General features: G+C 51.1%; 1 protein-coding gene across 5 annotated transcripts in view; it reads left to right on the top strand.

Annotated features, from left to right (window-relative positions):
- Positions 1-25,861, top strand: part of LOC109882006 (attractin) — a 715,620-nt gene that overhangs the window by 545,429 nt on the left and 144,330 nt on the right. For all 5 annotated transcript variants that reach the window (XM_031829398.1, XM_031829397.1, XM_031829396.1 and 2 more), the window contains exon 4: positions 4,548-4,676. In XM_031829398.1, the coding sequence (XP_031685258.1) occupies positions 4,548-4,676 (129 nt within the window). The remainder of the gene's footprint in view (positions 1-4,547; positions 4,677-25,861) is intronic.

Here is a 25,861-nt window from a genome sequence, read left to right as displayed (position 1 = left end):
ATTGTAGGTTTGTGGTGGTTGTGATTGTAGGTTTGTGGTGGTGGTGATTGTAGATGGTGGTGGTGATTGTAGGTTTGTGGTGGTGGTGATTGTAGGTTTGTGGTGGTGGTGATTGTAGATGGTGGTGGTGGTGATTGTAGATGGTGGTGATTGTAGGTTTTTGGTGATTGTAGATTTGTGATGGTGGTGAGGGGATTGTAGGTTTGTGGTGGTGGTGGTGATTGTAGATGGTGGTGGTGGTGATTGTAGGTTTGTGGTGATTGTAGGTTTGTGGTGATTGTAGGTTTGTGGTGGTGGTGAGGTTATTGTAGGTTTGTGGTGAGGTTATTGTAGGTTTGTGGTGATGGTGATTGTAGGTTTGTGGTTATTATAGGTTTGTGGTGATTGTAGGTTTGTGGTGGTGGTGGTGATTGTAGGTTTGTGGTGGTGGTGGTGATTGTAGGTTTGTGGTGGTGGTGATTGTAGGTTTGTGGTGGTGGTGATTGTAGGTTTGTGGTGGTGGTGATTGTAGGTTTGTGGTGGTGGTGATTGTAGGTTTGTGGTGGTGGTGATTGTAGGTTTGTGGTGGTGGTGATTATAGATGGTGGTGGTGATTGTAGATGGTGGTGTTTGTAGGTTTGTGGTGGTGGTGGTGATTGTAGATGGTGGTGGTGGTGATTGTAGATGGTGGTGGTGGTGATTGTAGATGGTGGTGGTGATTGTAGGTTTGTGGTGATTGTAAGTTTGTGGTGGTGGTGATGGTGATTGTAGGTTTGTGGTGATTGTACGTTTGTGGTGGTGGTGATTGTAGGTTTGTGGTGTTGGTGATTGTAGATGGTGGTGGTGATTGTAGGTTTGTGGTGGTGGTGATTGTAGGTTTGTGGTGGTAGTTATTGTAGCTTTGTGGTGATTGTAGGTTTGTGGTGGTGGTGTTTGTAGATGGTGGTGGTGATTGTAGGTTTGTGGTGGTGGTGATTGTAGGTTTGTGGTGGTGGTGGTGATTGTAGATGGTGGTGATTGTAGGTTTGTGGTGGTGGTGATTGTAGATGCTGGTGGTGGTGATTGTAGGTTTTTGGCGATTGTAGGTTTGTGGTGGTGGTGAGGTGATTGTAGGTTTGTGGTGATTGTAAGTTTGTGGTGGTGGTGATGGTGATGGTGATTGTAGGTTTGTGGTGGTGGTGATTGTAGGTTTGTGGTGGTGGCGATTGTAGGTTTGTGGTGGTGGTGATTGTAGGTTTGTGGTGGTGGTGATTGTAGGTTTGTGGTGGTTGGTGATTGTAGGTTTGTGGTGGTGGTGATTGTCGGTTTGTGGTGGTGGTGATTGTCGGTTTGTGGTGGTGGTGATTGTCGGTTTGTGGTGGTGGTGATTGTTGTTTGTGGTGGTGGTGATTGTTGTTTGTGGTGGTCGTGATTGTTGATTGTAGGTGGTGGTGGTGATTGTAGGTGGTGGTGGTGATTGTAGGTTTTTGGTGATTGTAGATTTGTGGTGGTGGTGAGGTGATTGTAGGTTTGTGGTGATTGTAAGTTTGTGGTGGTGGTGATGGTGATTGTAGGTTTGTGGTGGTGGTGATTGTAGGTTGTGGTGGTGGTGATTGTTGGTTTGTGGTGATTGTTGGTTTGTGGTGATTGTAGGTTTGTGGTGGTGGTGATTGTAGATGGTGGTGGTGATGGTGATTGTAGATGGTGGTGATTGTAGATGGTGGTGATTGTAGGTTTGTGGTGATTGTAGGTTTGTGGTGGTGGGGATTGTAGATGGTGGGGATTGTAGATGGTGGGGATTGTAGATGGTGGGGATTGTAGATGGTGGGGATTGTAGATGGTGGGGATTGTAGATGGTGGGGATTGTAGATGGTGGGGATTGTAGATGGTGGGGATTGTAGATGGTGGGGATTGTAGATGGTGGGGATTGTAGATGGTGGGGATAGTAGATGGTGGTGATAGTAGATGGTGGTGATAGTAGATGGTGGTGATTGTAGGTTTGTGGTGATTGTAGATTTGTGGTGGTGGTGATTGTAGATTTGTGGTGGTGGTGATTGTAGGTTTGTGGTGGTGGTGATTGTAGGTTGGTGGTGATTGTAGGTTGGTGGTGATTGTAGGTTGGTGGTGATTGTAGGTTGGTGGTGATTGTAGGTTGGTGGTGATTGTAGGTTTGTGGTGGTGATGGTGATTGTAGGTTTGTGGTGGTGATGGTGATTGTAGGTTTGTGGTGGTGATGGTGATTGTAGATGGTGGTGGTGGTGTGTGTAATGGTGGTGGTGTGTGTAGATGGTGGTGGTGGTGATTGTAGGTTGGTGGTGATTGTAGGTTGGTGGTGATTGTAGGTTGGTGGTGATTGTAGGTTGGTGGTGATTGTAGGTTGGTGGTGATTGTAGGTTGGTGGTGATTGTAGGTTGGTGGTGATTGTAGGTTTGTGGTGGTGATGGTGATTGTAGGTTTGTGGTGGTGATGGTGATTGTAGGTTTGTGGTGGTGATGGTGATTGTAGATGGTGGTGGTGGTGTGTGTAAATGGTGGTGGTGTGTGTAGATGGTGGTGGTGGTGATTGTAGGTTTGTGGTGATTGTAGGTTTGTGGTGATTGTAGGTTTGTGGTGATTGTAGGTTTGTGGTGATTGTAGATGGTGGTGATTGTAGGTTTGTGGTGATTGTAGGTTTGTGGTGATTGTAGGTTTGTGGTGATTGTAGGTTTGTGGTGATTGTAGATGGTGGTGATTGTAGGTTTGTGGTGATTGTAGGTTTGTGGTGATTGTAGATGGTGGTGATTGTAGGTTTGTGGTGATTGTAGATGGTGGTGATTGTAGGTTTGTGGTGGTGGTGATTGTAGATGGTGATGGTGATTGTAGATGGTGGTGATTGTAGATGGTGGTGATTGTAGGTTTGTGGTGATTGTAGGTTTGTGGTGGTGGTGAGGTGATTGTAGGTTTGTGGTGATTGTAAGTTTGTGGTGGTGGTGATGGTGATTGTAGGTTTGTGGTGGTGGTGATTGTAGGTTTGTGGTGGTGGTGATTGTTGGTTTGTGGTGATTGTTGGTTTGTGGTGATTGTAGGTTTGTGGTGGTGGTGATTGTAGATGGTGGTGGTGATGGTGATTGTAGATGGTGGTGATTGTAGATGGTGGTGATTGTAGGTTTGTGGTGATTGTAGGTTTGTGGTGGTGGGGATTGTAGATGGTGGGGATTGTAGATGGTGGGGATTGTAGATGGTGGGGATTGTAGATGGTGGGGGATTGTAGATGGTGGGGATTGTAGATGGTGGGGATTGTAGATGGTGGGGATTGTAGATGGTGGGGATTGTAGATGGTGGGGATTGTAGATGGTGGTGATAGTAGATGGTGGTGATAGTAGATGGTGGTGATAGTAGATGGTGGTGATAGTAGGTTTGTGGTGATTGTAGGTTTGTGGTTGTGGTGATTGTAGATTTGTGGTGGTGGTGATTGTAGGTTTGTGGTGGTGGTGATTGTAGGTTGGTGGTGATGTAGGTTGGTGGTGATTGTAGGTTGGTGGTGATTGTAGGTTGGTGGTGATTGTAGGTTGGTGGTGATTGTAGGTTTGTGGTGATTGTAGGTTTGTGGTGGTGATGGTGATTGTAGGTTTGTGGTGGTGATGGTGATTGTAGATGGTGGTGGTGGTGTGTGTAGATGGTGGTGGTGTGTGTAGATGGTGGTGGTGGTGGTGATTGTAGGTTTGTGGTGATTGTAGGTTTGTGGTGATTGTAGATGGTGGTGATTGTAGGTTTGTGGTGATTGTAGGTTTGTGGTGATTGTAGGTTTGTGGTGATTGTAGATGGTGGTGATTGTAGGTTTGTGGTGATTGTAGGTTTGTGGTGATTGTAGGTTTGTGGTGATTGTAGGTTTGTGGTGATTGTAGGTTTGTGGTGATTGTAGATGGTGGTGATTGTAGGTTTGTGGTGATTGTAGGTTTGTGGTGATTGTAGGTTTGTGGTGATTGTAGGTTTCTGCTCCTCACTGCTGTTCTCAAACTGCTTTACTTAAACTGTGTAATGTTTTTAATTGACTGTGTATTAACCTGCACACTGTTGTTACGAGATGTTGATTTACCTGGTTAACGATGAATTATTGATTTACCTGGTTAATGATGAATTATTGATTTACCTGGTTAATGATGAATTATTGATTTACCTGGTTAATGATGAATTATTGATTTACCTGGTTAATGATGAATTATTGATTTACCTGGTTAACGATGAATTATTGATTTACCTGGTTAATGATGAATTATTGATTTACCTGGTTAACGATGAATGATTGATTTACCTGGTTAATGATGAATTATTGATTTACCTGGTTAATGATGAATTATTGATTTACCTGGTTAATGATGAATTATTGATTTACCTGGTTAATGATGAATTATTGATTTACCTGGTTAATGATGAATTATTGATTTACCTGGTTAATGATGAATTATTGATTTACCTGGTTAATGATGAATTATTGATTTACCTGGTTAATGATGAATTATTGATTTACCTGGTTAACGATGAATTATTGATTTACCTGGTTAACGATGAATTATTCAGGGTGTTGATGGGTTTTGTCCATCCTTGTTGCAGTGGGTTGATAGTTCCTGAGCTCTATGGCAACGAGACTGTTCCGGAGGTGGTTTCACAGTCTGGTTTCGCCCTCCTCCACTTCTTCAGCGACGCTGCTTATAACCTGACCGGCTTCAACATCTCCTATAGGTAAGCCCTGACCCAGCGTCTCCTACAGGTGAGTCTGACCTTGCATGGCCTCTTCTTAGTAACAGGTGAGTCTGGACAGTAGCTGCAGTAGCTCTTTACCAAAAGAGGAAAAGTGCCACTTTGTTTTGTCAGCTCGATTGCTAAATATAAAAGGGAGTAGCAGTAAGAGATAATGAAGTTAGTTAACCAGGCTAACAGGACGAGATAATGAAGTTAGTTAACCAGGCTATCAGGAAGAGATAATGAAGTTAGTTAACCAGGCTAACAGGAAGAGATAATGAAGTTAGTTAACCAGGCTAGCAGTAAGAAAATAATGAAGTTAGTTAACCAGGCTAACAGGAAGAGATAATGAAGTTAGTTAACCAGGCTAACAGGAAGAGATAATGAAGTTAGTTAACCATGCTAGCAGTAAGAGATAATGAAGTTAGTTAACCAGGCTAACAGGAAGAGATAATGAAGTTAGTTAACCATGCTAGCAGGAAGAGATAATGAAGTTAGTTAACCAGGCTAGCAGGAAGAGATAATGAAGTTAGTTAACCAGGCTAGCAGGAAGAGATAATGAAGTTAGTTAACCAGGCTAGCAGGAAGAGATAATGAAGTTAGTTAACCAGGCTAGCAGGAAGAGATAATGAAGTTAGTTAACCATGCTAGCAGGAAGAGATAATGAAGTTAGGTAACCAGGCGAACAGGAAGAGATAATGAAGTTAGTTAACCAGGCTAACAGGACGAGATAATCATGCTAGCAGGAAGAGATAATGAAGTTAGTTAACCAGGCTAGCAGGAAGAGATAATGAAGTTAGTTAACCAGGCTAACATGAAGAGATAATGAAGTTAACCATGCGAACATGAATAGATAATGAAGTTAGTTATCCAGGCTAACATGAAGAGATAATGAAGTTAGTTAACCAGGCTTGTTAGCCTTGACCCCCAACATCTTTGAAGGGCATGACACAAACGACCCAGAGTTCTGCTGGGTACTAGTCGCGTCTCCATGGTGATACAATTCAAGTTGTGGTGTCTCATAGGGCCCCAGTGTCTCTCTGTCGTGTCTCAACGTGCCCCAGTCTCTCTCTGTATTGTCTCAACGTGCCCCAGTGTCTCTCTGTCGTGTCTCAACGTGTCCCAGTGTCTCTCTCTGTAGTGTCTCAACGTGCCCCAGTGTCTCTCTGTAGTGTCTGTGACGACCCTCCCACTCTGTCTGCCGTATTCTGTCTGTTCTTGTTTCCTTATTAGGATGCCGGTGGGTGGAGTTGGGAGGGTCGTCAGCTTCATGGGAAACACCTGGGCCATGTGTCTCCCAGGATAAATATACCTCTTCCACATTCATGGAAGAGACTCTCTCCATGCAGACACCTTTGTAGATTGTGTTGTGGTTCTTGGTGGCATGTTTGTTTGTTTGTTTGTTTGTTTGCTTTGGCACCTTTCAACACCCTGCATTATCACATTCATGCATGTAAAACACTCACTTACACTACTGATTACTGATTACAGACACCATTGTATATTTTCCTTAGTTGCTTTAGTTAATAAATATATATTTTGTTACTCCTTATCTCCACGTTGTCTCCCTTTGTTACGGGCGTTGAGCCGGTTCGTGACAAGTGGGGGCTCATCCGGGATCTTTGAACTATTCGTTTGGGAGACCGTGGAGGTACGTGTTTGGTTTGCATATTGAGTTTGATAGGCCCCGTATTGGTTGCCTTTGTTGTTTGGTTTGTGTGCTGCGTTGGAGAGAGAATGGTTAGTTTCCAGGCCCTGCCTAGCCTGAAATGTTGTTCTACTTTCTGTTGGGAAGTCAGTCTGAGGTGGTGAGTAAATCGGCTGTGTACCTCGGTAGGAGATTTGTGTAGGGTAGTGCAACTTGCTACCCGGAGCTATAGCCTTTTTCCCCTGATAGGCTTAGCGACGTGTTTAAATTTTGGACATGTTGGGCATGGTTAAATGTTTGTTATTTTTGTGTGGTGTCTGTGGACTGAGCAGTTGTCTCGGGGGCACATCCGTGGCTTGGTGGAATTTGCCAGCATGCTGGGGAGTTCTATTTCCTTGCCAGCGGGCTACAGTGCGTAAATACCCACCGCAAATCTGCACGAAGACTAGGGTTGAGTTATTGTAGGTTTTGGGGAAGCTCCGTATCACATCTCTCTTCTGTGGTGCTCAGGGTGATTGTCATTTCTCTGGTTGTGGTCTGATGTGCTCAGCAGAGGGGTTGAGCAAGATTATTTACTTATGACTATGGTGTCTCATGTATACAAGTTCATTCGCTTTCCATCAGAGGACCTGTTAGAATTATGTACTAAAGAACAGTTGTTGAAGATTGCTGAACACTACAAGGTTAAATGATTGAAATTAGTGATTCTGTTTCGTTGGCAGTGACTATGAATCGTTGGAAGTGACTATGAATCGTTGGGAGTTGTAAAAATTAAGAAGGACCCTGATGTTCTTTTCGTTGGAGTTTGTAGCTGTTGGTCTTTTGTGCCATGTTTCTGAATGTTTACGTGACTGACCATTGTTTCGGGTTGTCATGTTCTATCTTTCCTGTCTGTTCCCTCCTGGTCTTGTGTTCCCTCTTAAATATTGCTTCCTATGCACAAAGGTTGCTGAGGTCTGGGGAGGAGGTTGGTTGGTGCAGGTGGAGGTGTGAACACATAACCCCTCATAATGTCTGTTCCCTCCTGGTCGTTCTTCTTTCCTCTTAAATATTGCTTCCTATGCACAAAGGTTGCTGAGGTCTGGGGAGGAGGTTGGTTGGTGCAGGTGGAGGTGTGAACACATAACCCCTCATAATGTCTGTTCCCTCCTGGTCGTTCTTCTTTCCTCTTAAATATTGCTTCCTATGCACAAAGGTTGCTGAGGTCTGGGGAGGAGGTTGGTTGGTGCAGGTGGAGGTGTGAACACATAACCCCTCATAATGTCTGTTCCCTCCTGGTCGTGTGTTCTTCTTTCCTCTTAAATATTGCTTCCTATGCACAAAGGTTGCTGAGGTCTGGGGAGGAGGAGGTTGGTTGGTGGAGGTGTGAACACATAACCCCTCGTCAATTTGGGACGCAGAGGCTGTGTCAATTTGGGACGCAGAGGCTGTGTCAATTTGGGACGCAGAGGCTGTGTCAATTTGGGACGCAGAGGCTGTGTCAATTTGGGACGCAGAGGCTGTGTCAATTTGGGACGCAGAGGCTGGTATGATGTTCCGGGGTCCTTGTTGGTCCCCGGTTTTATGGGGGGGAATGTGACGACCCTCCCACTCTGTCTGCCGTATTCTGTCTGTTCTTGTTTCCTTATTAGGATGCCGGTGGGTGGAGTTGGGAGGGTCGTCAGCTTCATGGGAAACACCTGGGCCATGTGTCTCCCAGGATAAATATACCTCTTCCACATTCATGGAAGAGACTCTCTCCATGCAGACACCTTTGTAGATTGTGTTGTGGTTCTTGGTGGCATGTTTGTTTGTTTGTTTGTTTGTTTGCTTTGGCACCTTTCAACACCCTGCATTATCACATTCATGCATGTAAAACACTCACTTACACTACTGATTACTGATTACAGACACCATTGTATATTTTCCTTAGTTGCTTTAGTTAATAAATATATATTTTGTTACTCCTTATCTCCACGTTGTCTCCCTTTGTTACGGGCGTTGAGCCGGTTCGTGACATGTCTCAACGTGCCCCAGTGTCTCTCTCTCTGTAGTGTCTCAACGTGCCCCAGTGTCTCTCTCTCTGTAGTGTCTCAACGTGCCCCAGTGTCTCTCTGTAGTGTCTCAACGTGCCCCAGTGTCTCTCTCTCTGTAGTGTCTCAACGTGCCCCAGTGTCTCTCTGTAGTGTCTCAACGTGACCCAGTGTCTCTCTCTGTAGTGTCTCAACGTGCCCCAGTGTCTCTCTCTCTCTGTAGTGTCTCAATGAGCCCCAGTGTCTCTCTGTAGTGTCTCAACGTGCCCCAGTGTCTCAACGTGCCCCAGTGTCTCTCTCTCTCTGTAGTGTCTCAACGTGCCCCAGTGTCTCAACGTGCCCCAGTGTCTCTCTCTCTCTCTCTCTGTAGTGTCTCAATGAGCCCCAGTGTCTCTCTGTAGTGTCTCAACGTGCCCCAGTGTCTCAACGTGCCCCAGTGTCTCTCTGTAGTGTCTCAACGTGCCCCAGTGTCTCTCTGTAGTGTCTCAACGTGCCCCAATGTCTCTCTGTATTGTCTCAACGTGCCCCAGTGTCTCTCTGTAGTGTCTCATTGAGCCCCAGTGTCTCTCTGTAGTGTCTCAACGTGCCCCAGTGTCTCTCTGTAGTGTCTCAACGTGCCCCAGTGTCTCTCTGTAGTGTCTCAACGTGCCCCAGTGTCTCTCTGTAGTGTCTCAACGTGCCCCAGTGTCTCTCTGTAGTGTCTCAACGTGCCCCAGTGTCTCTCTGTAGTGTCTCAACGTGCCCCCAGTGTCTCTCTGTAGTGTCTCAACGTGCCCCAGTGTCTCTCTGTAGTGTCTCAACGTGCCCCAGTGTCTCTCTCTCTCTGTAGTGTCTCTCTGTAGTGTCTCAACGTGCCCCAGTGTCTCTCTCTCTCTGTAGTGTCTCTCTGTAGTGTCTCAACGTGCCCCAGTGTCTCTCTCTCTCTGTAGTGTCCTCTCTGTAGTGTCTCAACGTGTCTCTCTCTCCTCTGTAGTGTCTCAACGTGCCCCAGTGGTCTCTCTCTCTGTAGTGTCTCAACGTGCCCCAGTGTCTCTCTCTGTAGTGTCTCAACGTGCCCCAGTGTCTCTCTCCTCTGTAGTGTCTCAACGTGCCCCAGTGTCTCTCTTCTCTGTAGTGTCTCAATGAGCCCCAGTGTCTCTCTGTAGTGTCTCAACGTGCCCCAGTGTCTCACGTGCCCCAGTGTCTTCTGTAGTGTCTCAACGTGCCCCAGTGTCTCTCTGTAGTGTCTCAACGTGCCCCAGTGTCTCTCTGTAGTGTCTCATTGAGCCCCAGTGTCTCTCTGTATGTGTCTCAACGTGCCCCAGTGTCTCTCCTCTGTAGTGTCTCAACGTGCCCCAGTGTCTCTCTGTAGTGTCTCAACGTGCCCCAGTGCCTCTCTCTCTGTAGTGTCTCAACGTGCCCCAGTGTCCTCTCTCTCTGTAGTGTCTCAATGAGCCCCAGTGTCTCTCTGTAGTGTCTCAACGTGCCCCAGTGTCTCTCTGTAGTGTCTCAACGTGCCCCAGTGTCTCTCTCTGTAGTGTCTCAACGTGCCCCAGTGTCTCTCTGTAGTGTCTCAACGTGCCCCAGTGCCTCTCTCTGTAGTGTCTCAACGTGCCCCAGTGTCTCTCTCTCTGTAGTGTCTCAACGTGCCCCAGTGTCTCTCTCTCTGTAGTGTCTCAACGTGCCCCAGTGTCTCTCTGTAGTGTCTCAACGTGCCCCAGTGTCTCTCTGTAGTGTCTCAACGTGCCCCAGTGTCTCTCTCTCTCTGTAGTGTCTCAACGTGCCCCAGTGTCTCTCTGTAGTGTCTCAACGTGCCCCAGTGTCTCTCTGTAGTGTCTCAACGTGCCCCAGTGTCTCTCTGTAGTGTCTCAACGTGCCCCAGTGTCTCTCTGTAGTGTCTCAACGTGCCCCAGTGTCTCTCTGTAGTGTCTCAACGTGCCCCAGTGTCTCTCTGTAGTGTCTCAACGTGCCCCAGTGTCCTCTCTGTAGTGTCTCAACGTGCCCTAGTGTCTCTCTGTACTGTCTCAACGTGCCCCAGTGTCTCTCTAGTGTCTCAACGTGCCCCAGTGTCTCTCTGTAGTGTCTCATTGAGCCCCAGTGTCTCTCTGTAGTGTCTCAACGTCCCCAGTGTCTCTCTGTAGTGTCTCAACGTGCCCCAGTGTCTCTCTGTAGTGTCTCAACGTGCCCCAGTGTCTCTCTCTGTAGTGTCTCAACGTGCCCCAGTGTCTCTCTGTAGTGTCTCAACGTGCCCCAGTGCCTCTCTCTGTAGTGTCTCAACGTGCCCCAGTGTCTCTCTCTCTGTAGTGTCTCAACGTGCCCCAGTGTCTCTCTCTCTCTGTAGTGTCTCAATGAGCCCCAGTGTCTCTCTGTAGTGTCTCAACGTGCCCCCAGTCTCTCAACGTGCCCCAGTGTCTCTCTGTAGTGTCTCAACGTGCCCCAGTGTCTCTCTGTAGTGTCTCAACGTGCCCCAGTGTCTCTCTGTAGTGTCTCAACGGCCCCAGTGTCTCTCTGTAGTGTCTCAACGTGCCCCAGTGTTCTCTCTGTAGTGTTCTCAACGTGCCCCAGTGTCTCTCTCTGTAGTGTCTCAACGTGCCCCAGTGTCTCTCTCTCTGTAGTGTCTCAACGTGCCCCAGTGCCTCTCTCTGTAGTGTCTCAACGTGCCCCAGTGTCTCTCTGTAGTGGTCTCAACGTGCCCCAGTGTCTCTCTGTAGTGTCTCAACGTGCCCCAGTGTCTCTCTGTAGTGTCTCAACGTGCCCCAGTGTCTCTATCTGTAGTGTCTCAACGTGCCCCAGTGTCTCTCTGTCTGTAGTGTCTCAACGTGCCCCAGTGTCTCTGTAGTGTCTCAACGTGCCCAGTGTCTCTCTCTCTGTAGTGTCTCAACGTGCCCCAGTGTCTCTCTCTGTAGTGCCCCAGTGTCTCTCTCTGTAGGTGTCTCAACATGCCCCAGTGTCTCTCTCTCTGTAGTGTCTCAACCTGCCCCAGTGTCTCTCTCTGTAGTGTCTCAACGTGCCCCAGTGTTTCTCTCTCTGTAGTGTCTCAACGTGCCCCAGTGTCTCTCTCTGTAGTGTCTCAGCGTGCCCCAGTGTCTCTCTCTGTAGTGTCTCAACGTGCCCCAGTGTCTCTCTCTCTGTAGTGTCTCAACGTGCCCCAGTGTCTCTCTCTGTAGTGTCTCAACGTGCCCCAGTGTCTCTCTCTCTCTGTAGTGTCTCAACGTGCCCCAGTGTCTCTCTCTCTCTGTAGTGTCTCAACGTGCCCCAGTGTCTCTCTCTGTAGTGTCTCTCTCTCTCTCTGTAGTGTCTCAACGTGCCCCAGTGTCTCTCTCTCTGTAGTGTCTCAACGTGCCCCAGTGTCTCTCTCTGTAGTGTCTCAACGTGCCCCAGTGTCTCTCTCTGTATTGTCTCAACGTGCCCCAGTGTCTCTCTCTCTCTCTGTAGTGTCTCAACGTGCCCCAGTGTCTCTCTCTCTCTCTCTCTCTGTAGTGTCTCAACGTGCCCCAGTGTCTCTCTCTGTAGTGTCTCAACGTGCCCCAGTGTCTCTCTCTCTGTAGTGTCTCAACGTGCCCCAGTGCCTCTCTCTGTAGTGTCTCAACGTGCCCCAGTGTCTCTCTGTAGTGTCTCAACGTGCCCCAGTGTCTCTCTGTAGTGTCTCAACGTGCCCCAGTGCCTCTCTCTCTGTAGTGTCTCAACGTGCCCCAGTGTCTCTCTCTCTCTGTAGTGTCTCAATGAGCCCCAGTGTCTCTCTGTAGTGTCTCAACGTGCCCCAGTCTCTCAACGTGCCCCAGTGTCTCTCTGTAGTGTCTCAACGTGCCCCAGTGTCTCTCTCTCTCTGTAGTGTCTCAACGTGCCCCAGTGTCTCTCTGTAGTGTCTCAACGTGCCCCAGTGCCTCTCTCTGTAGTGTCTCAACATGCCCCAGTGTCTCTCTCTCTGTAGTGTCTCAACGTGCCCCAGTGTCTCTCTGTAGTGTCTCAACGTGCCCCAGTGTCTCTCTGTAGTGTCTCAACGTGCCCCAGTGTCTCTCTGTAGTGTCTCTCTGTGCCCCAGTGTCTCTCTCTCTCTGTAGTGTCTCAACGTGCCCCAGTGTCTCTCTGTAGTGTCTCAACGTGCCCCAGTGTCTCTCTGTACTGTCTCAACGTGCCCCAGTGTCTCTCTCTCTCTGTAGTGTCTCAACGTGCCCCAGTGTCTCTCTGTAGTGTCTCAACGTGCCCCAGTGTCTCTCTGTAGTGTCTCAACGTGCCCCAGTGTCTCTCTGTAGTGTCTCAACGTGCCCCAGTGTCTGTCTGTAGTGTCTCAACATGCCCCAGTGTCTCTCTGTAGTGTCTCAACGTGCCCCAGTATCTCTCTGTAGTGTCTCAACGTGCCCCAGTGTCTCTCTGTAGTGTCTCAACGTGCCCTAGTGTCTCTCTGTACTGTCTCAACGTGCCCCAGTGTCTCTCTAGTGTCTCAACGTGCCCCAGTGTCTCTCTGTAGTGTCTCATTGAGCCCCAGTGTCTCTCTGTAGTGTCTCAACGTGCCCCAGTGTCTCTCTGTAGTGTCGCAACGTGCCCCAGTGTCTCTCTCTGTAGTGTCTCAACGTGCCCCAGTGTCTCTCTGTAGTGTCTCAACGTGCCCCAGTGCCTCTCTCTGTAGTGTCTCAACGTGCCCCAGTGTCTCTCTCTCTGTAGTGTCTCAACGTGCCCCAGTGTCTCTCTCTCTCTGTAGTGTCTCAACGTGCCCCAGTGTCTCTCTGTAGTGTCTCAACGTGCCCCAGTGTCTCTCTGTACTGTCTCAACGTGCCCCAGTGTCTCTCTCTCTCTGTAGTGTCTCAACGTGCCCCAGTGTCTCTCTGTAGTGTCTCAACGTGCCCCAGTGTCTCTCTGTAGTGTCTCAACGTGCCCCAGTGTCTGTCTGTAGTGTCTCAACATGCCCCAGTGTCTCTCTGTAGTGTCTCAACGTGCCCCAGTGTCTCTCTGTAGTGTCTCAACGTGCCCCAGTATCTCTCTGTAGTGTCTCAACGTGCCCCAGTGTCTCTCTGTAGTGTCTCAACGTGCCCTAGTGTCTCTCTGTACTGTCTCAACGTGCCCCAGTGTCTCTCTAGTGTCTCAACGTGCCCCAGTGTCTCTCTGTAGTGTCTCATTGAGCCCCAGTGTCTCTCTGTAGTGTCTCAACGTGCCCCAGTGTCTCTCTGTAGTGTCTCAACGTGCCCCAGTGTCTCTCTGTAGTGTCTCAACGTGCCCCAGTGTCTCTCTGTAGTGTCTCATTGAGCCCCAGTGTCTCTCTGTAGTGTCTCAACGTGCCCCAGTGTCTCTCTGTAGTGTCTCAACGTGCCCCAGTGCCTCTCTCTGTAGTGTCTCAACGTGCCCCAGTGTCTCTCTCTCTGTAGTGTCTCAACGTGCCCCAGTGTCTCTCTCTCTCTGTAGTGTCTCAATGAGCCCCAGTGTCTCTCTGTAGTGTCTCAACGTGCCCCAGTCTCTCAACGTGCCCCAGTGTCTCTCTGTAGTGTCTCAACGTGCCCCAGTGTCTCTCTGTAGTGTCTCAACGTGCCCCAGTGTCTCTCTGTAGTGTCTCAACGTGCCCAGTGTCTCTCTGTAGTGTCTCAACGTGCCCCAGTGTCTCTCTGTAGTGTCTCAACGTGCCCCAGTGTCTCTCTCTGTAGTGTCTCAACGTGCCCCAGTGTCTCTCTCTCTGTAGTGTCTCAACGTGCCCCAGTGCCTCTCTCTGTAGTGTCTCAACGTGCCCCAGTGTCTCTCTGTAGTGTCTCAACGTGCCCCAGTGTCTCTCTGTAGTGTCTCAACGTGCCCCAGTGTCTCTCTGTAGTGTCTCAACGTGCCCCAGTGTCTCTATCTGTAGTGTCTCAACGTGCCCCAGTGTCTCTCTGTCTGTAGTGTCTCAACGTGCCCCAGTGTCTCTGTAGTGTCTCAACGTGCCCCAGTGTCTCTCTCTCTGTAGTGTCTCAACGTGCCCCAGTGTCTCTCTCTGTAGTGCCCCAGTGTCTCTCTCTGTAGTGTCTCAACATGCCCCAGTGTCTCTCTCTCTGTAGTGTCTCAACCTGCCCCAGTGTCTCTCTCTGTAGTGTCTCAACGTGCCCCAGTGTTTCTCTCTCTGTAGTGTCTCAACGTGCCCCAGTGTCTCTCTCTGTAGTGTCTCAGCGTGCCCCAGTGTCTCTCTCTGTAGTGTCTCAACGTGCCCCAGTGTCTCTCTCTCTGTAGTGTCTCAACGTGCCCCAGTGTCTCTCTCTGTAGTGTCTCAACGTGCCCCAGTGTCTCTCTCTCTCTGTAGTGTCTCAACGTGCCCCAGTGTCTCTCTCTCTCTGTAGTGTCTCAACGTGCCCCAGTGTCTCTCTCTGTAGTGTCTCTCTCTCTCTGTAGTGTCTCAACGTGCCCCAGTGTCTCTCTCTCTGTAGTGTCTCAACGTGCCCCAGTGTCTCTCTCTGTAGTGTCTCAACGTGCCCCAGTGTCTCTCTCTGTATTGTCTCAACGTGCCCCAGTGTCTCTCTCTCTCTCTGTAGTGTCTCAACGTGCCCCAGTGTCTCTCTCTCTCTCTCTCTCTGTAGTGTCTCAACGTGCCCCAGTGTCTCTCTCTGTAGTGTCTCAACGTGCCCCAGTGTCTCTCTCTCTGTAGTGTCTCAACGTGCCCAGTGCCTCTCTCTGTAGTGTCTCAACGTGCCCCAGTGTCTCTCTGTAGTGTCTCAACGTGCCCCAGTGTCTCTCTGTAGTGTCTCAACGTGCCCCAGTGTCTCTCTGTAGTGTCTCAACGTGCCCCAGTGTCTCTCTCTCTCTGTAGTGTCTCTCTGTAGTGTCTCACGTGCCCCAGTGTCTCTCTCTCTCTGTAGTGTCTCTCTGTAGTGTCTCAACGTGCCCCAGTGTCTCTCTCTCTCTGTAGTGTCTCTCTGTAGTGTCTCAACGTGTCTCTCTCTCTCTCTGTAGTGTCTCAACGTGCCCCAGTGTCTCTCTCTCTGTAGTGTCTCAACGTGCCCCAGTGTCTCTCTCTGTAGTGTCTCAACGTGCCCCAGTGTCTCTCTCTGTAGTGTCTCAACGTGCCCCAGTGTCTCTCTCTCTGTAGTGTCTCAACGTGCCCCAGTGTCTCTCTCTCTGTAGTGTCTCAACGTGCCCCAGTGTCTCTCTCTCTGTAGTGTCTCAATGAGCCCCAGTGTCTCTCTGTAGTGTCTCAACGTGCCCCAGTGTCTCAACGTGCCCCAGTGTCTCTCTGTAGTGTCTCAACGTGCCCCAGTGGTCTCTCTGTAGTGTCTCAACGTGCCCCAGTGTCTCTCTGTAGTGTCTCATTGAGCCCCAGTGTCTCTCTGTAGTGTCTCAACGTGCCCCAGTGTCTCTCTGTAGTGTCTCAACGTGCCCCAGTGTCTCTCTGTAGTGTCTCAACGTGCCCCAGTGCCTCTCTCTCTGTAGTGTCTCAACGTGCCCCAGTGTCCTCTCTGTAGTGTCTCATTGAGCCCCAGTGTCTCTCTGTAGTGTCTCAACGTGCCCCAGTCTCTCAACGTGCCCCAGTGTCTCTCTGTAGTGTCTCAACGTGCCCAGTGTCTCTCTCTCTCTGTAGTGTCTCAACGTGCCCCAGTGTCTCTCTGTAGTGTCTCAACGTGCCCCAGTGCCTCTCTCTGTAGTGTCTCAACATGCCCCAGTGTCTCTCTCTCTGTAGTGTCTCAACGTGCCCCAGTGTCTCTCTGTAGTGTCTCAACGTGCCCCAGTGTCTCTCTGTAGTGTCTCAACGTGCCCCATTGTCTCTCTGTAGTGTCTCAACGTGCCCCAGTGTCTCTCTGTAGTGTCTCAACGTGCCCCAGTGTCTGTCTGTAGTGTCTCAACATGCCCCAGTGTCTCTCTGTAGTGTCTCAACGTGCCCCAGTGTCTCTCTGTAGTGTCTCAACGTGCCCCAGTGTCTCTCTGTAGTGTCTCAACGTGCCCCAGTGTCTCTCTGTAGTGTCTCTCTGTGCCCCAGTGTCTCTCTCTCTCTGTAGTGTCTCAACTTGCCCCAGTGTCTCTCTCTCTCTGTAGTGTCTCAATGAGCCCCAGTGTCTCTCTCTCTCTGTAGTGTCTCTCTGTAGTGTCTCAACGTGCCCAGTGTCTCTCTCTCTCTGTAGTGTCTCTCTGTAGTGTCTCAACGTGCCCCAGTGTCTCTCTCTCTCTGTAGTGTCTCTCTGTAGTGTCTCAACGTGTCTCTCTCTCTCTGTAGTGTCTCAACGTGCCCCAGTGTCTCTCTCTCTGTAGTGTCTCAACGTGCCCCAGTGTCTCTCTCTGTAGTGTCTCAACGTGCCCCAGTGTCTCTCTCTGTAGTGTCTCAACGTGCCCCAGTGTCTCTCTCTCTGTAGTGTCTCAACGTGCCCCAGTGTCTCTCTCTCTGTAGTGTCTCAATGAGCCCCAGTGTCTCTCTGTAGTGTCTCAACGTGCCCCAGTGTCTCAACGTGCCCCAGTGTCTCTCTGTAGTGTCTCAACGTGCCCCAGTGTCTCTCTGTAGTGTCTCAACGTGCCCCAGTGTCTCTCTGTAGTGTCTCATTGAGCCCCAGTGTCTCTCTGTAGTGTCTCAACGTGCCCCAGTGCCTCTCTCTCTGTAGTGTCTCAACGTGCCCCAGTGTCTCTCTCTCTCTGTAGTGTCTCAATGAGCCCCAGTGTCTCTCTGTAGTGTCTCAACGTGCCCCAGTCTCTCAACGTGCCCCAGTGTCTCTCTGTAGTGTCTCAACGTGCCCCAGTGTCTCTCTCTCTCTGTAGTGTCTCAACGTGCCCCAGTGTCTCTCTGTAGTGTCTCAACGTGCCCCAGTGCCTCTCTCTGTAGTGTCTCAACATGCCCCAGTGTCTCTCTCTCTGTAGTGTCTCAACGTGCCCCAGTGTCTCTCTGTAGTGTCTCAACGTGCCCCAGTGTCTCTCTGTAGTGTCTCAACGTGCCCCAGTGTCTCTCTGTAGTGTCTCTCTGTGCCCCAGTGTCTCTCTCTCTCTGTAGTGTCTCAACGTGCCCCAGTGTCTCTCTGTAGTGTCTCAACGTGCCCCAGTGTCTCTCTGTACTGTCTCAACGTGCCCCAGTGTCTCTCTCTCTCTGTAGTGTCTCAACGTGCCCCAGTGTCTCTCTGTAGTGTCTCAACGTGCCCCAGTGTCTCTCTGTAGTGTCTCAACGTGCCCCAGTGTCTCTCTGTAGTGTCTCAACGTGCCCCAGTGTCTGTCTGTAGTGTCTCAACATGCCCCAGTGTCTCTCTGTAGTGTCTCAACGTGCCCCAGTATCTCTCTGTAGTGTCTCAACGTGCCCCAGTGTCTCTCTGTAGTGTCTCAACGTGCCCTAGTGTCTCTCTGTACTGTCTCAACGTGCCCCAGTGTCTCTCTAGTGTCTCAACGTGCCCCAGTGTCTCTCTGTAGTGTCTCATTGAGCCCCAGTGTCTCTCTGTAGTGTCTCAACGTGCCCCAGTGTCTCTCTGTAGTGTCGCAACGTGCCCCAGTGTCTCTCTCTGTAGTGTCTCAACGTGCCCCAGTGTCTCTCTGTAGTGTCTCAACGTGCCCCAGTGCCTCTCTCTGTAGTGTCTCAACGTGCCCCAGTGTCTCTCTCTCTGTAGTGTCTCAACGTGCCCCAGTGTCTCTCTCTCTCTGTAGTGTCTCAACGTGCCCCAGTGTCTCTCTGTAGTGTCTCAACGTGCCCCAGTGTCTCTCTGTACTGTCTCAACGTGCCCCAGTGTCTCTCTCTCTCTGTAGTGTCTCAACGTGCCCCAGTGTCTCTCTGTAGTGTCTCAACGTGCCCCAGTGTCTCTCTGTAGTGTCTCAACGTGCCCCAGTGTCTGTCTGTAGTGTCTCAACATGCCCCAGTGTCTCTCTGTAGTGTCTCAACGTGCCCCAGTGTCTCTCTGTAGTGTCTCAACGTGCCCCAGTATCTCTCTGTAGTGTCTCAACGTGCCCCAGTGTCTCTCTGTAGTGTCTCAACGTGCCCTAGTGTCTCTCTGTACTGTCTCAACGTGCCCCAGTGTCTCTCTAGTGTCTCAACGTGCCCCAGTGTCTCTCTGTAGTGTCTCATTGAGCCCCAGTGTCTCTCTGTAGTGTCTCAACGTGCCCCAGTGTCTCTCTGTAGTGTCTCAACGTGCCCCAGTGTCTCTCTGTAGTGTCTCAACGTGCCCCAGTGTCTCTCTGTAGTGTCTCATTGAGCCCCAGTGTCTCTCTGTAGTGTCTCAACGTGCCCCAGTGTCTCTCTGTAGTGTCTCAACGTGCCCCAGTGCCTCTCTCTGTAGTGTCTCAACGTGCCCCAGTGTCTCTCTCTCTGTAGTGTCTCAACGTGCCCCAGTGTCTCTCTCTCTCTGTAGTGTCTCAATGAGCCCCAGTGTCTCTCTGTAGTGTCTCAACGTGCCCCAGTCTCTCAACGTGCCCCAGTGTCTCTCTGTAGTGTCTCAACGTGCCCCAGTGTCTCTCTGTAGTGTCTCAACGTGCCCCAGTGTCTCTCTGTAGTGTCTCAACGTGCCCCAGTGTCTCTCTGTAGTGTCTCAACGTGCCCCAGTGTCTCTCTGTAGTGTCTCAACGTGCCCCAGTGTCTCTCTCTGTAGTGTCTCAACGTGCCCCAGTGTCTCTCTCTCTGTAGTGTCTCAACGTGCCCCAGTGCCTCTCTCTGTAGTGTCTCAACGTGCCCCAGTGTCTCTCTGTAGTGTCTCAACGTGCCCCAGTGTCTCTCTGTAGTGTCTCAACGTGCCCCAGTGTCTCTCTGTAGTGTCTCAACGTGCCCCAGTGTCTCTATCTGTAGTGTCTCAACGTGCCCCAGTGTCTCTCTGTCTGTAGTGTCTCAACGTGCCCCAGTGTCTCTGTAGTGTCTCAACGTGCCCCAGTGTCTCTCTCTCTGTAGTGTCTCAACGTGCCCCAGTGTCTCTCTCTGTAGTGCCCCAGTGTCTCTCTCTGTAGTGTCTCAACATGCCCCAGTGTCTCTCTCTCTGTAGTGTCTCAACCTGCCCCAGTGTCTCTCTCTGTAGTGTCTCAACGTGCCCCAGTGTTTCTCTCTCTGTAGTGTCTCAACGTGCCCCAGTGTCTCTCTCTGTAGTGTCTCAGCGTGCCCCAGTGTCTCTCTCTGTAGTGTCTCAACGTGCCCCAGTGTCTCTCTCTCTGTAGTGTCTCAACGTGCCCCAGTGTCTCTCTCTGTAGTGTCTCAACGTGCCCAGTGTCTCTCTCTCTCTGTAGTGTCTCAACGTGCCCCAGTGTCTCTCTCTCTCTGTAGTGTCTCAACGTGCCCCAGTGTCTCTCTCTGTAGTGTCTCTCTCTCTCTGTAGTGTCTCAACGTGCCCCAGTGTCTCTCTCTCTGTAGTGTCTCAACGTGCCCCAGTGTCTCTCTCTGTAGTGTCTCAACGTGCCCCAGTGTCTCTCTCTGTATTGTCTCAACGTGCCCAGTGTCTCTCTCTCTCTCTGTAGTGTCTCAACGTGCCCCAGTGTCTCTCTCTCTCTCTCTCTCTGTAGTGTCTCAACGTGCCCCAGTGTCTCTCTCTGTAGTGTCTCAACGTGCCCCAGTGTCTCTCTCTCTGTAGTGTCTCAACGTGCCCCAGTGCCTCTCTCTGTAGTGTCTCAACGTGCCCCAGTGTCTCTCTGTAGTGTCTCAACGTGCCCCAGTGTCTCTCTGTAGTGTCTCAACGTGCCCCAGTGTCTCTCTGTAGTGTCTCAACGTGCCCCAGTGTCTCTCTGTAGTGTCTCAACGTGCCCCAGTGTCTCTCTCTCTCTGTAGTGTCTCTCTGTAGTGTCTCAACGTGCCCCAGTGTCTCTCTCTCTCTGTAGTGTCTCTCTGTAGTGTCTCAACGTGCCCCAGTGTCTCTCTCTCTCTGTAGTGTCTCTCTGTAGTGTCTCAACGTGTCTCTCTCTCTCTCTGTAGTGTCTCAACGTGCCCCAGTGTCTCTCTCTCTGTAGTGTCTCAACGTGCCCCAGTGTCTCTCTCTGTAGTGTCTCAACGTGCCCCAGTGTCTCTCTCTGTAGTGTCTCAACGTGCCCAGTGTCTCTCTCTCTGTAGTGTCTCAACGTGCCCCAGTGTCTCTCTCTCTGTAGTGTCTCAACGTGCCCCAGTGTCTCTCTCTCTGTAGTGTCTCAATGAGCCCCAGTGTCTCTCTGTAGTGTCTCAACGTGCCCCAGTGTCTCAACGTGCCCCAGTGTCTCTCTGTAGTGTCTCAACGTGCCCCAGTGTCTCTCTGTAGTGTCTCAACGTGCCCCAGTGTCTCTCTGTAGTGTCTCATTGAGCCCCAGTGTCTCTCTGTAGTGTCTCAACGTGCCCCAGTGTCTCTCTGTAGTGTCTCAACGTGCCCCAGTGTCTCTCTGTAGTGTCTCAACGTGCCCCAGTGCCTCTCTCTCTGTAGTGTCTCAACGTGCCCCAGTGTCTCTCTGTAGTGTCTCATTGAGCCCCAGTGTCTCTCTGTAGTGTCTCAACGTGCCCCAGTCTCTCAACGTGCCCCAGTGTCTCTCTGTAGTGTCTCAACGTGCCCCAGTGTCTCTCTCTCTCTGTAGTGTCTCAACGTGCCCCAGTGTCTCTCTGTAGTGTCTCAACGTGCCCCAGTGCCTCTCTCTGTAGTGTCTCAACATGCCCCAGTGTCTCTCTCTCTGTAGTGTCTCAACGTGCCCCAGTGTCTCTCTGTAGTGTCTCAACGTGCCCCAGTGTCTCTCTGTAGTGTCTCAACGTGCCCCATTGTCTCTCTGTAGTGTCTCAACGTGCCCCAGTGTCTCTCTGTAGTGTCTCAACGTGCCCCAGTGTCTGTCTGTAGTGTCTCAACATGCCCCAGTGTCTCTCTGTAGTGTCTCAACGTGCCCCAGTGTCTCTCTGTAGTGTCTCAACGTGCCCCAGTGTCTCTCTGTAGTGTCTCAACGTGCCCCAGTGTCTCTCTGTAGTGTCTCTCTGTGCCCCAGTGTCTCTCTCTCTCTGTAGTGTCTCAACTTGCCCCAGTGTCTCTCTCTCTCTGTAGTGTCTCAATGAGCCCCAGTGTCTCTCTCTCTCTGTAGTGTCTCTCTGTAGTGTCTCAACGTGCCCCAGTGTCTCTCTCTCTCTGTAGTGTCTCTCTGTAGTGTCTCAACGTGCCCCCAGTGTCTCTCTCTCTCTGTAGTGTCTCTCTGTAGTGTCTCAACGTGTCTCTCTCTCTCTGTAGTGTCTCAACGTGCCCCAGTGTCTCTCTCTCTGTAGTGTCTCAACGTGCCCCAGTGTCTCTCTCTGTAGTGTCTCAACGTGCCCCAGTGTCTCTCTCTGTAGTGTCTCAACGTGCCCCAGTGTCTCTCTCTCTGTAGTGTCTCAACGTGCCCCAGTGTCTCTCTCTCTGTAGTGTCTCAATGAGCCCCAGTGTCTCTCTGTAGTGTCTCAACGTGCCCCAGTGTCTCAACGTGCCCCAGTGTCTCTCTGTAGTGTCTCAACGTGCCCCAGTGTCTCTCTGTAGTGTCTCAACGTGCCCCAGTGTCTCTCTGTAGTGTCTCATTGAGCCCCAGTGTCTCTCTGTAGTGTCTCAACGTGCCCCAGTGTCTCTCTCTGTAGTGTCTCAACGTGCCCCAGTGTCTCTCTGTAGTGTCTCCAACGTGCCCCAGTGCCTCTCTCTCTGTAGTGTCTCAACGTGCCCCAGTGTCCTCTCTCTCTCTGTAGTGTCTCAATGAGCCCCAGTGTCTCTCTGTAGTGTCTCAACGTGCCCCAGTCTCTCAACGTGCCCCAGTGTCTCTCTGTAGTGTCTCAACGTGCCCCAGTGTCTCTCTGTAGTGTCTCAACGTGCCCCAGTGTCTCTCTCTCTCTGTAGTGTCTCAACGTGCCCCAGTGTCTCTCTGTAGTGTCTCAACGTGCCCCAGTGCCTCTCTCTGTAGTGTCTCAACATGCCCCAGTGTCTCTCTCTCTGTAGTGTCTCAACGTGCCCCAGTGTCTCTCTGTAGTGTCTCAACGTGCCCCAGTGTCTCTCTGTAGTGTCTCAACGTGCCCCAGTGTCTCTCTGTAGTGTCTCTCTGTGCCCCAGTGTCTCTCTCTCTCTGTAGTGTCTCAACGTGCCCCAGTGTCTCTCTGTAGTGTCTCAACGTGCCCCAGTGTCTCTCTGTACTGTCTCAACGTGCCCCAGTGTCTCTCTCTCTCTGTAGTGTCTCAACGTGCCCCAGTGTCTCTCTGTAGTGTCTCAACGTGCCCCAGTGTCTCTCTGTAGTGTCTCAACGTGCCCCAGTGTCTCTCTGTAGTGTCTCAACGTGCCCCAGTGTCTCTCTGTAGTGTCTCAACGTGCCCCAGTGTCTCTCTGTAGTGTCTCAACGTGCCCCAGTATCTCTCTGTAGTGTCTCAACGTGCCCCAGTGTCTCTCTGTAGTGTCTCAACGTGCCCTAGTGTCTCTCTGTACTGTCTCAACGTGCCCCAGTGTCTCTCTAGTGTCTCAACGTGCCCCAGTGTCTCTCTGTAGTGTCTCATTGAGCCCCAGTGTCTCTCTGTAGTGTCTCAACGTGCCCCAGTGTCTCTCTGTAGTGTCTCAACGTGCCCCAGTGTCTCTCTCTGTAGTGTCTCAACGTGCCCCAGTGTCTCTCTGTAGTGTCTCAACGTGCCCCAGTGCCTCTCTCTGTAGTGTCTCAACGTGCCCCAGTGTCTCTCTCTCTGTAGTGTCTCAACGTGCCCCAGTGTCTCTCTCTCTCTGTAGTGTCTCAACGTGCCCCAGTGTCTCTCTGTAGTGTCTCAACGTGCCCAGTGTCTCTCTGTACTGTCTCAACGTGCCCCAGTGTCTCTCTCTCTCTGTAGTGTCTCAACGTGCCCCAGTGTCTCTCTGTAGTGTCTCAACGTGCCCCAGTGTCTCTCTGTAGTGTCTCAACGTGCCCCAGTGTCTGTCTGTAGTGTCTCAACATGCCCCAGTGTCTCTCTGTAGTGTCTCAACGTGCCCAGTGTCTCTCTGTAGTGTCTCAACGTGCCCCAGTATCTCTCTGTAGTGTCTCAACGTGCCCCAGTGTCTCTCTGTAGTGTCTCAACGTGCCCTAGTGTCTCTCTGTACTGTCTCAACGTGCCCAGTGTCTCTCTAGTGCTCAACGTGCCCCAGTGTCTCTCTGTAGTGTCTCATTGAGCCCCAGTGTCTCTCTGTAGTGTCTCAACGTGCCCCAGTGTCTCTCTGTAGTGTCTCAACGTGCCCCAGTGTCTCTCTCTGTAGTGTCTCAACGTGCCCCAGTGTCTCTCTGTAGTGTCTCAACGTGCCCCAGTGCCTCTCTCTGTAGTGTCTCAACGTGCCCCAGTCTCTCAACGTGCCCCAGTGTCTCTCTGTAGTGTCTCAACGTGCCCCAGTGTCTCTCTGTAGTGTCTCAACGTGCCCCAGTGCCTCTCTCTGTAGTGTCTCAACGTGCCCCAGTGCCTCTCTCTGTAGTGTCTCAACGTGCCCCAGTGTCTCTCTCTGTAGTGTCTCAACGTGCCCCATGTCTCTCTGTAGTGTCTCAACGTGCCCCAGTGTCCTCTCTGTAGTGTCTCAACGTGCCCCAGTGTCTCTCTGTAGTGTCTCAACGTGCCCCAGTGTTCTCTCTGTAGTGTCTCAACGTGCCCCAGTGTCTCTCTGTAGTGTCTCAACGTGCCCCAGTGTCTCTCTGTAGTGTCTCAACGTGCCCCAGTGTCTCTCTGTAGTGTCTCAACGTGCCCCAGTGTCTCTCTCTGTAGTGTCTCAACGTGCCCCAGTGTCTCTCTCTCTGTAGTGTCTCAACGTGCCCCAGTGCCTCTCTCTGTAGTGTCTCAACGTGCCCCAGTGTCTCTCTGTAGTGTCTCAACGTGCCCCAGTGTCTCTCTGTAGTGTCTCAACGTGCCCCAGTGTCTCTCTGTAGTGTCTCAACGTGCCCCAGTGTCTCTCTGTAGTGTCTCAACGTGCCCCAGTGTCTCTATCTGTAGTGTCTCAACGTGCCCCAGTGTCTCTCTCTGTAGTGCCCCAGTGTCTCTCTCTGTAGTGTCTCAACATGCCCCAGTGTCTCTCTCTCTGTAGTGGTCTCAACCTGCCCCAGTGTCTCTCTCTGTAGTGTCTCAACGTGCCCCAGTGTCTCTCTCTCTGTAGTGTCTCAACGTGCCCCAGTGTCTCTCTCTGTAGTGTCTCAGCGTGCCCCAGTGTCTCTCTCTGTAGTGTCTCAACGTGCCCCAGTGTCTCTCTCTCTGTAGTGTCTCAACGTGCCCCAGTGTCTCTCTGTAGTGTCTCAACGTGCCCCAGTGTCTCTCTGTAGTGTCTCAACGTGCCCCAGTGTCTCTCTCTCTCTGTAGTGTCTCAACGTGCCCCAGTGTCTCTCTCTGTAGTGCCCCAGTGTGCCCAGTGTCTCTCTCTGTAGTGCCCCAGTGTCTCTCTCTGTAGTGTCTCAACATGCCCCAGTGTCTCTCTCTCTGTAGTGTCTCAACCTGCCCAGTGTCTCTCTGTAGTGTCTCAACGTGCCCCAGTGCTCTCTCTGTAGTGTCTCAACGTGCCCCAGTGCTCTCTCTGTAGTGTCTCAACGTGCCCCAGTGTCTCTCTGTAGTGTCTCAACGTGCCCCAGTGTCTCTCTGTAGTGTCTCAACGTGCCCCAGTGTCTCTCTGTAGTGTCTCAACGTGCCCCAGTGTCTCTCTGTAGTGTCTCAACGTGCCCCAGTGTCTCTCTGTAGTGTCTCAACGTGCCCCAGTGTCTCTCTGTAGTGTCTCAACGTGCCCCAGTGTCTCTCTGTAGTGTCTCAACGTGCCCCAGTGTCTCTCTCTGTAGTGTCTCAACGTGCCCCAGTGTCCTCTCTCTCTGTAGTGTCTCAACGTGCCCCAGTGCCTCTCTCTGTAGTGTCTCAACGTGCCCCAGTTGTCTCTCTGTAGTGTCTCAACGTGCCCCAGTGTCTCTCTGTAGTGTCTCAACGTGCCCCAGTGTCTCTATCTGTAGTGTCTCAACGTGCCCCAGTGTCTCTCTGTCTGTAGTGTCTCAACGTGCCCCAGTGTCTCTGTAGTGTCTCAACGTGCCCCAGTGTCTCTCTCTCTGTAGTGTCTCAACGTGCCCCAGTGTCTCTCTCTGTAGTGCCCAGTGTCTCTCTCTGTAGTGTCTCAACATGCCCCAGTGTCTCTCTCTCTGTAGTGTCTCAACCTGCCCCAGTGTCTCTCTCTGTAGTGTCTCAACGTGCCCCAGTGTCTCTCTCTCTGTAGTGTCTCAACGTGCCCCAGTGGTCTCTCTCTGTAGTGTCTCAGCGTGCCCCAGTGTCTCTCTCTGTAGTGTCTCAACGTGCCCCAGTGTCTCTCTCTCTGTAGTGTCTCAACGTGCCCCAGTGTCTCTCTCTGTAGTGTCTCAACGTGCCCCAGTGTCTCTCTCTCTCTGTAGTGTCTCAACGTGCCCAGTGTCTCTCTCTCTCTGTAGTGTCTCAACGTGCCCCAGTGTCTCTCTCTGTAGTGTCTCTCTCTCTCTGTAGTGTCTCAACGTGCCCCAGTGTCTCTCTCTCTGTAGTGTCTCAACGTGCCCCAGTGTCTCTCTCTGTAGTGTCTCAACGTGCCCCAGTGTCTCTCTCTGTATTGTCTCAACGTGCCCCAGTGTCTCTCTCTCTCTGTAGTGTCTCAACGTGCCCAGTGTCTCTCTCTCTCTCTCTCTCTGTAGTGTCTCATCGAGCCCAAACACCAAACCTGTCGACTGCTGCAGCCAGAATAACATGAAATAGAAGCAGACTGTCTAATGCTCATGTGTGTCTG

Source organism: Oncorhynchus kisutch, linkage group LG7 (genome assembly GCF_002021735.2).
Source record: "Oncorhynchus kisutch isolate 150728-3 linkage group LG7, Okis_V2, whole genome shotgun sequence".
Lineage (NCBI taxonomy): Eukaryota > Metazoa > Chordata > Actinopteri > Salmoniformes > Salmonidae > Oncorhynchus > Oncorhynchus kisutch.
This window is presented reverse-complemented; position numbering and strand designations above follow the sequence as displayed.